Genomic DNA, 9,647 nt, shown 5'->3' with positions numbered 1-9,647 from the left:
CATATCCAAAACTATAGAGGAAGCGAACTATATTTCTTATAAATAAACATATGAAATATTCTATCCTTAGAAAAATTATATATGAAAAATATAACATTTAGCTGATAATTAACGCAAAATAAAATTAATTTTTTTAGAATGAAGTGTATTCACTATAAGTTAGGGACAATTTTAACTAGTTAGATATCAAAATGAAAGTGACCAAAATCATAAATACTTAAACTTCTCATGTCATACAATTAATTTATTTCTCTCAACATATGTATGCTCATGGATATAAACACCTAGCCAGAACCACAAGCACAATTCTAACTAGTTTTCATATCAGTGTATATTCAACCAAAAAATTCTTTAATGGGCCCACGAATTAATTTTTAATTGACTTAAATTACATAATTACATCATCCCCACTCCATAACCATATATTCAGTTGCACGTGGCACCAACCCTCTTTTTGCCCAAGTGTAAATGGGGTATGCGTGCAGCCATTCACATGAACCCTATTCATCATATTTAGCTTTTTAAATATTAATCCAATGCTGACCAAAATCTTATGTATCCTCATCATGCATGCACTTCTAAGTCATGATTGAGCAGTTATCCGCAGTCTCTAAATGAAATAGGTTCTTTTGGCTTGATGTGGTGATAACTTTTGTTGACTGCATGTTTAATTGAATGCAATATGATTTTGGTGAAGATCAACTTTGGTAATAAACTAATGATAGAATGGAAATTTATGCTCTGGTTTCTACTAAACTTCATTAGTTAGTAATAAATAATAGCCGACAGTAGATGTTATTAATTAATTGCTTCAGTAAACTGGCAAGTGTTATATATATATATATATATATATATATATATACCATTTCAATTTTGAAACAAGGTCTTATATGTGTATATTATATTGTACAATGGTGGGGTTTAAATTAAGTTGAAATGTTATACTTTCTTGTTAAATATTTAGCTTGATTGAATCAAATTTTTTAATAATCAAAGTAATATACGTGGCAGTAGCTTAGTTATTGCTATCTCTAATAAATTATATGAAGGAAATTGATAGTGAAGTTCAGCTTTGAATGCAGACTGCATGAGCTAGCATGCCGTTGAATTTTGCAACTAATTCGATGAACGCAGTTATTATTTTAGTGAAATATTTTTTTTGACAGATTTAGTGAAATACTATTCGTCATAGAATTTGACTAATTCAATGAAGTATTAAAATCATGTTGGAAAATAGGTCATGCCAATTAATACTCGAGAATATGTAACCTTCAAATTAACCATTCTACACTTCACGTGAAGTTGCATGCAACAAAAAATCAATGGTTGAGTATATACTACTAAAAAATCGTTTTAATATTGTCATTTTAACATTAATTTTAACTAAATCGTTGTTAAAAAAAGTATACGACATAATTGTAAATAATTTGAGTTTATTAATATTGATTTTTAAAAAATTGATATTGTTTGATCAATTCTTAACATAAAAATCAATGTTGTTTTTTTATCCAAATTAAAACTCCAATCAATTCAATAACATCACACTTACTCTCTTCATCACTTTGCGCTTCAATTCCCTCACTTCTTCGTTCTCTCTTTTTCTTTAATAAGTGTTTCTAATTTTATTGAGTTAGGGTTTATTGCGTTTGGTTCTCACTTTATTTTTTTATTTTCATCTTTTCTTTTGCTCGTATTCTACTTGCTTTGTCGATTTAAGGATTTCTAAATGTTTTCCAAAATTATTTCTGATTTTCTATTGTAATGTACACATTTTGAAGCTTTTATCAACTATAATTAATGTACGAATGATTTTTTGTTTTGCCCAACAAGTTGCACCTTATGAAAATTTTCGGATTGAGAAACATGAAGGTTCAATTGTAACCCTCACTCCTTATGAGACAAATGTTGAAGAGTTAACTCATGAGATGATTGAACACAAAATTCACTTTTTTCATGTGTTTTTATCTTTGTGTGCATCCAAGTGTATTATGTTATGTTTATGCTTGTGCATTACTAGCATTTTTTGAATGAATTTTCTAATTGGAAACATTTGAGACACATAAATGGTGAAAAGCCAGGTCTAAGTGACATCTCCGATTAGTTATATGTTGAATTGTTGACCATTGGTTTAAGTAACAAGTAGTGTAAAACATGTAAAAAATGTGTCTTGGAACACACACAGAAAGACATAAGATCATGTTAGAGCATAACCTAGACATGGTTCATATATAAATAAAAGGCTTAAATATATTTTTAGTTCCTAATAAATTTTTACTTTATAATAGATTCTTAATATTTGAAAAATTTCGTTGAAGGTCTCTAATAAATCATGTATCTGGTGGACATAGACAACAAAAACATTTTTTTGCTATATATATGGTCAAGATAAAGAGAAAAAACATATATTTGTTGTGTTATGACTTATTTATAATTGTCAAATGTTGGGAGTATTTTTGTAAACAAAATTCATTTTTGAAAAGGTAGGGAATTTGAATAGTGATTTAGGTGTGTGAATAGTATTTTTGTTATTGGTAAATAAAGCCCATTGAACTTGAATGGGCTTCTTTGAGACCCATGATTTGAAGCCCAAACTTAAGCCTGACCATCTACTAGTTCAATAAAGGCAATTGCTTGGTGCTTCCAACATTCTTCAAGTACATCCAGCAAATTATTATAAATTTCGAAAGTATCCTTGCTAATAAACATGCGTATTTGTAATCATTATTAAAATTAATTTTGATCTAATAATATATTTTTTACATATATAAATTTTAAATAAAAATCATAGGTTTCATACAAATTTATATATGTAAAAAAAATAATTATTAGATCAAAATTAATTGTCACAAAATTTATTATGTAAATTTACATGTGCATTAAATATACATTAGAAATTTTAGTGTTATATAGCGACGTTATGATCTACATGGCCCATTAATTTTAAATTAATTTGTAAAACAAATTTTTTAAAAAAACTGTAATCCATACATACGGATGACATAAGGATTGTCAATCTGTACATGGATTACGTGTTATGATTTATGAGTCCGTAAGTTTACGTATTATAAATCCATAAGTTTACAGATTACATAAACTTATGGATTATGAATCCATAAATGGATTACGAATTCGTGACTCTCTTACGGATTATGAATCCATAAGTTTATTCTTACATATTACGAATCCATATGTTTATTAGAAGTGGTATTTTCAGAATTTACAATAATTTATTGGGTGTACTAGAAGAACGCTGGGTGCACAAAGCAATTACCTTCATCGTATAGGTCTTCAATCTTTATTTAATATTTTTGTTCTTTTTTGTAGGTATACAAGGGCCATATGTCTCTTAAAAAAAGGACCATAATGATTTTAACACCGATCTATTTTTTTTTTTCTATTATCGTGGAATTAGAGGAAAAATCACCTTTACTAGATTTTCCAGCATTATTATTTTACCATATTCCCACAAGATTAGAGGAGATCTCGGCTTGACTAGAACTTAAGGGTGCCCACTGGAATTTAAGGGTGATCTAAGATAAGTCTATTTAACGACAAAGTACTTGTTTGCATTTCCATTGTTGTGAACGAAGTTTAAGAAATACATTTTTTGATATTATACTTTTACTTTGGAAAAACTAGGTGTCAAATGTGATTTTATACATTAGAAAAAAAAAGGGCTATTGTATCTTGTACTCCCATTATTGCATCATGCATCTTTCATTACATTTCGGAAAATTTGTTCTAAAATGTGAATTTATATTATGGAATAGACTTTCTAAAATGCAATGGAAGGTATTTAATGCAATGGTGGGAATGCAGGATATAAATGCTCAAGAAAAGGTGTAACCTTCCTTTAGAGAGACAAGCTTAATCCGAGAGGTCTTGTCTTAAATGGATCTACCAACACAGAAAAAAGAAAGAGAAACAAATTTAGGAATGGACCTCCCCAAACTCTTGCAATAAGGTGAGAAACGTGATTAAGGGGTAGGGAGAAGTGCAAAAAAGAATAGGGATGTAAATGAATCCAACCAACTTAACTTTTAAAGTTTGAGTTTGGCTTGTAAAATAAATTGATTGTTCAAGCTTATCTCATTTACTTAAACGAACTTAATGTATAAACAAACGGACTTGAATGAATCATTTAAAATAAATGAGTTAGTTTATGAATAACTTGACTCATTTGCATCCCTAGGTGTGATAGAAAGGAGGGTTCAAGGGAAAGAGAAAAAGAGGGTAGGGGGTGAGAGAAGTTCTAAAAGAAAAAGGGGGTGTGAAAATAAGATGGGCCATGATTTGAAGAAGAATATTCTAAATAAATCTTTCGGCTCAATTCAGTCAATTGTGCCAATCCCGTCCATTAAAAGAAAGCAAAGAAATAGAAATCGAATATTAATTCGCTTTCTCCTCGTGGCGTTTTGGTCTTTCGGTTGAATTGGCGACCTTAATTGACGTTCCTACCCTTGGCTTCGCGGGGTTTCCGAACACCAAGGTGTGGGGGCTTTTGTCATTTGACGTAAACGCGCGAGCAATAACTAGCGAATATCAACAGAAGCAGAAGAGGATGTAGCTTTAATTACTTCGGGAATATCAACGAAACATCATCGTTGGTCACTTTCTACCAAACCACAACGCTCAAATTGTTTTCTTTTGCTATCACTGTTACCGAATCCCTCACTTTCTTCTTCATCTTCTTCTCCTTTGTCACTTCTCAGCACCACTCAATCTCTTCAATTTCTTTCTTCTACTGGGTACGTGTGTTTCCTCTTCTTTTCTCTCGTTTACAATTACCCTTTTTTGTTTTTTTCTCCCTTTTGCCTTCAATCTGAAAAAAAATAAAATAAAAATGGAAACAGGTAGTGGGTTTCTTTTAAAAACCAAAAAGTTAATTTATTGCATGTGTTTTGTGGAGATTGATTGGGATAATTCGTTGAAGGGTTGATGTTAGATTCCCTGGCTTTTATTATTGCTTTGCCTCGGGAGAGTTTTCCACCAACCCATCTATAAACAATTCTAGTTCTAAAACACACACACACACACACAGAGTATGTATTTGCAATTGTTATTTTGGTGTTTCTATTGCAGTTTACATTCAGTTTATTATCAGCTTGCAAGTAGAATATTTGCTAGACAAGCTATCTGTACGGGAAATTCAAATTTTGGGTAAAATATTATTAATTTTTGGTCCCTGAAATTGGCACCGCTGGTTGATTTGGTCATTGACATTGGAAAAAGCAAATTTAGTCCTTGAATTTAAGGACTATCGGTTAAGTTAGTTCTTGACATGGCGGAAAGATAATTGTTAAGTGTAAACCAGTTTGGTCACTAACTGAATCAGAAACAATGTAAGATTTTTATTATTTGAATCCTTTTTTGTTAACCTACTGGATTCTTATAAATTTTAATTAAACCATGAATAGATGACCTTTGTGGTCATATACGAAAGGCTTCTCTTCCTATCTGTTTGATTATGGCTTGTACTCTCGTGTTGTGACTACTAATATATATATTTATACACACACACATATTCATGTACATACTAATTCACGCATGTGTATATGTAGAACAGTATCATTTATTTATTCAAAATTGTTAAGTGTACTCAAGGTTTAGATTGATTTTCAACAATTAGTAATAGCTATATGTTATTTTGCATCTTAGTCTTTATTCAGTTTATAATTTGTAATATGTATTTTATATATGAGTTCTTTTTACTGAGTCCTTATAATTAAACCAGAAATGGTTGAGTAAGGAAAGGGATGGGTATATTCTGTTCTCTGCAGAATATCCTTTGCTATTGTTGGAAAGTTGATAAGGATCTTTGTAATTAATGTTTAGATTTATTTTATAGGCATATCATGTTATGTTTATAGGAATAAAATCTCCTATATTTACTTGTAATTATTACATTCAGCCTATATAAATTTTGTGTAGTTGAGACACACCGTTTCAGCATTGTATGCCTCTGTTTCTCTCTTTCAACAGTTATTTTCCAGTTGTTTCTTTTGTGTTCTTCTGTGTTATCCCTATCTTGTATATCACATATGGTTCAATGGTACACTGTGGATTAAAACTACAATCTTATTTTTAAGCTTTTGGTTATTTGATCAAGTTGCCAATCTGTTTTCCTGGCTTCTTAAGTTGGTATTCCTCCCTTCCCCTCCTTTTATCAAGGATGTTTTTTAATTAATTTTTTCCTTCTAGAAAAGTGTGCTTATTTTTACTCAAACTCCTTGCAGCAATAAGCATCAGCACACTGCCACATCCAGTTCCCTTCTGTGTGTTCCTTTCTTCTACTCTCTCCAGTCCAGCCAAAACGAAGCTCCTTCCATCATTTTCAGTTTTTTCTGTCAAGTGTTGTTGCTTCTTCTCCCAAACTCGTCCAAACATTGCTGGTAACAAGTCCCCCATGAACTTGTTGAGCAGAATTGTTGGGTTGGGTAGCCCAAGGGCAGCAGAAAACATGAATTCAACCACTGCTCGGGGACCAGATGATGACATACCAGCACCAGGTCAACAGTTTGCCCAGTTTGGTGCTGGCTGCTTTTGGAGTGTTGAGCTGGCCTTCCAGAGGGCATCAGGGGTGATCAAGACAGAAGTTGGTTATAGCCAGGGGCAGTTGCATAATCCAAGCTATGAGGATGTGTGTACGGGGACCACACACCACTCGGAGGTTGTCAGGGTCCAATATGATCCCAATGTATGTAGCTATGAGAGTTTGCTTGATGTGTTCTGGGCTAGACATGATCCTACCACACTGAATCGGCAGGTAAATATGAAGTGTTTTTTTAGTTATGCTATAAACTTCGCCATGCTTGATTTAATTGGTTTAATTTGTTATTAATACCATGTTCTTACTGTTTCAAGTGTGATGTCTAGACTTTGCAGATCTGAATTACAAGTTTTGGTTTGTGGGTTATAAATGTAAAGTTTCTTTAGAATTGTTCAACGATTCCTTAAAAGAGTTCATCATTTTGTAATACTTTCTTTTTGCTGCATGATTTATTTGCCTGAGGTGATGCTAATTCTTTCTGCTGCCTAATAGATGCATTTATGCTGCAACAACCTGTGATTATCTTGTTTTGGGAATTCTGCTCCAATATGTTCTCTGATGTTACTTTCCTTCATTACTAAGTTTTTTAACCTGTTTTTCTCCTTTGTCATGCCAATTGTGGGGTGTTTCTACACTGAAGTATTTGGCCATGTCATTCATTCCACTTTTACATACCATTACATCATACATCTGTTACTTCACAGTTCACAAGTTATTACAAGGAGTGCTCAACCTGTTAAATTTTGGGAGTTCATTACATATAATAATTTTTGCTTGTGTTTAGATTGTGATAAAGAACTAGTTGCTAAACCAGTGTTTGAAAAGAAACCCAAGCTTTTAATTGTTTAATTGTTTGGGCAATTTACATATGTTGAACTTCAAATATGTCAGGGACCCCTAATAATTTGAGAACAAGATATGTAGAAAAACCAGTTTAATATGGAATTGTCTATTTCTTTTAAGACAAAACATACATGTAATTCCTTTGGTTACATCTATTCTCCAATTAGAATTGGAGTTTCACCTCAGTAATTTATGCTGACCTTTCATGCAAACCTTTATTACTCTAATTATGGAGATGAAACTTTAATTCTAATTGAAGAACAACACCAAAAACATTTAAGAAACTGCATATAAGGTTTTGGCCTTTCTTTTATTACATTTTTGTCTTGTCTTTTGCCTTTTTCTGTTCAAACCATTGCTATCTTCAACTCTCTCTATTCAGCACACCACTTTTGCTCATTCTCTTTTCATTATTCATGAACTTTGAATATATGATGTCAACCTATGATCTGCAAGTGCTGATGCAGCTGCACATTAGTACTGTTGCATCATGTGGCTTAAGTGCTAACAATTTGATCTTCCTGTGTGACAGGGAAATGATGTGGGAACACAATACAGGTCTGGAATATACTATTACACACCTGAACAAGAGAAGGCAGCCATAGAGTCTTTAGAACAACAACAGAAGAAGCTGAACAGGAAGATTGTTACTGAGATCCTTCCTGCCAAGAAGTTCTACAGGGCTGAAGAATACCATCAACAGTACCTTGAGAAAGGAGGGAGATTTGGTTCCAAGCAATCTGCTTCTAAGGGATGCAATGATCCAATTCGATGCTATGGTTAGATTAATATGACTAGATGTTTAAAGCAGGGAGTTTTCTTGATAAGTATTTGTTAATATACCAATAAAGTAAGTCACAATCTACCTACTCTCTGTATTCTATTTATAGGGTGAAGATCACTATAGAATCCGAATCAGTTTTAGAGTTATATAGTATTTTATATGTATAGTTATCTAAAAACTGATTTTATAACACCTTTAATCAGTGACTCTTCTCGAGTTAAAATATCGTTATTTTGTTGGGTTTTTCATCCAATAGTTATGTTTGGTGAATGATTGCTTAACATAATTTATATACTTTTTTTATTCCTATGACATTGGTACATAATATCCACACTTGCTAATGACTAATCCTAGTCAGGAAATTTGATCGACAACCTTTAGTGAAATTTAAGGGAACTTAGCTTAGTTCCATTATATATATAAATTAAACTAGTAAACTATAATGATTTAATATATTGAACTTGAGACTAATATGAATAGAATTTAAGTGGGGTTAATTACAATGTAGTTTTTTTTTAATTTCTTCCTAAACCTAATAGATTTTACATTTTTTCCTCGATAATTTATGTAGTAGCTTTAAGTAAAGAATTTTTTAGTCTTAACAACGTTTTTTATGCCTGTAGTATGATACATAAGTAATTTTTGTCCTCTGTAAAAAAAGAGTAATTTTTGTCCATACAATTTTAAACTTTTAATTGCTTGAATCAAACCTTTATTCTTTTCAAATCCATAAAACCTAGATTGTCTTTTTCAGGGTAATGAAATCTAGTTCAATCATTGTCCAATTATTAACATTTGAGTTGACAGATTCTATTTTGTAATAGTTCAATCATTGTCCAATTATTAACATTCGAGTTGACATATTATATTTTGTAAGACTAAAATGAAATGTTGTGTCAAAATGGATCGTCATTTCATGAGATAGTAAGAGATTATTATCGCGTTACAAAATGTCATTCACACTAACACATTTTGTTAATATTTTGGTAAAGTATTAACAATTGAATTTATACTTTTAATGAACTACAGTGTCATTTGATGCTATTACGTCACAAAATGTGACCCACACCATCTTAAAAGTTAAAAATTGGATGAAGCATTAATAATTGGACCAAATTTTATTAATCTGAAAAGTATAGAAACTCAAGTAATTGAAACTTGAGGGACAAAATAGCTTGTTTCAAATTATAGAGAGAGAAAAATGAAGAATAAATCAATTTTTTATTATCCTATTTTCATAAAAAAAAAACAGAATAAGAAGATACCTTTAATATTACCTGAGAGAGTGCTAATAATATGTTGGAGTTGCCAGCATAGGCTTATCCAAATAATTATTGCACAAGTCTAAATCGTAAATAATTTTATCCGATCATAACTATTTAATTATTCTTTGAGTGCTAGAAGATATCTGTGAGGAGGATTTCGTGTCAAGAGAGATTTTAGTGACGTCAAAAGAGAAATGAATTTCAT

General features: G+C 31.4%; 1 protein-coding gene across 2 annotated transcripts; it reads left to right on the top strand.

The window, feature by feature from the left end:
• Positions 1-4,552: 4,552 nt before the first annotated feature.
• Positions 4,553-8,323, top strand: LOC100796273 (peptide methionine sulfoxide reductase). Of its 2 annotated transcripts, none has more exons than XM_006586018.4 (3): positions 4,553-4,748; positions 6,237-6,766; positions 7,926-8,323. In XM_006586018.4, the coding sequence occupies exons 2-3, from the start codon at positions 6,407-6,409 to the stop codon at positions 8,175-8,177; spliced, it is 612 nt and encodes a 203-aa protein (XP_006586081.1). In that variant the 5' UTR covers positions 4,553-4,748; positions 6,237-6,406; the 3' UTR covers positions 8,178-8,323. The 2 variants fall into 2 exon arrangements, with proteins under 2 accessions (XP_006586081.1, XP_040860689.1); XM_041004755.1 differs by lacking the exon at positions 4,553-4,748 and adding an exon at positions 4,810-6,141.
• The last annotated feature ends 1,324 nt before the right edge of the window (positions 8,324-9,647 follow it).

This window comes from Glycine max, chromosome 8 (assembly GCF_000004515.6).
Source record: "Glycine max cultivar Williams 82 chromosome 8, Glycine_max_v4.0, whole genome shotgun sequence".
Lineage (NCBI taxonomy): Eukaryota > Viridiplantae > Streptophyta > Magnoliopsida > Fabales > Fabaceae > Glycine > Glycine max.
The sequence above is the reverse complement of the archived record's forward strand: the minus strand, read 5'-3'. Positions and strand labels throughout refer to the sequence as shown.

What these genes read in the sequence shown, in the direction of transcription:
- LOC100796273 (XM_006586018.4), top strand. Translation starts at nt 6,407, where the DNA reads ATGAACTTGTTGAGCAGAATTGTTGGGTTGGGTAGCCCAAGGGCAGCA. An exon ending in CTACCACACTGAATCGGCAG is followed by an intron (nt 6,767 to 7,925) that starts GTAAATATGAAG and finishes CCTGTGTGACAG; the next exon opens with GGAAATGATGTGGGAACACA.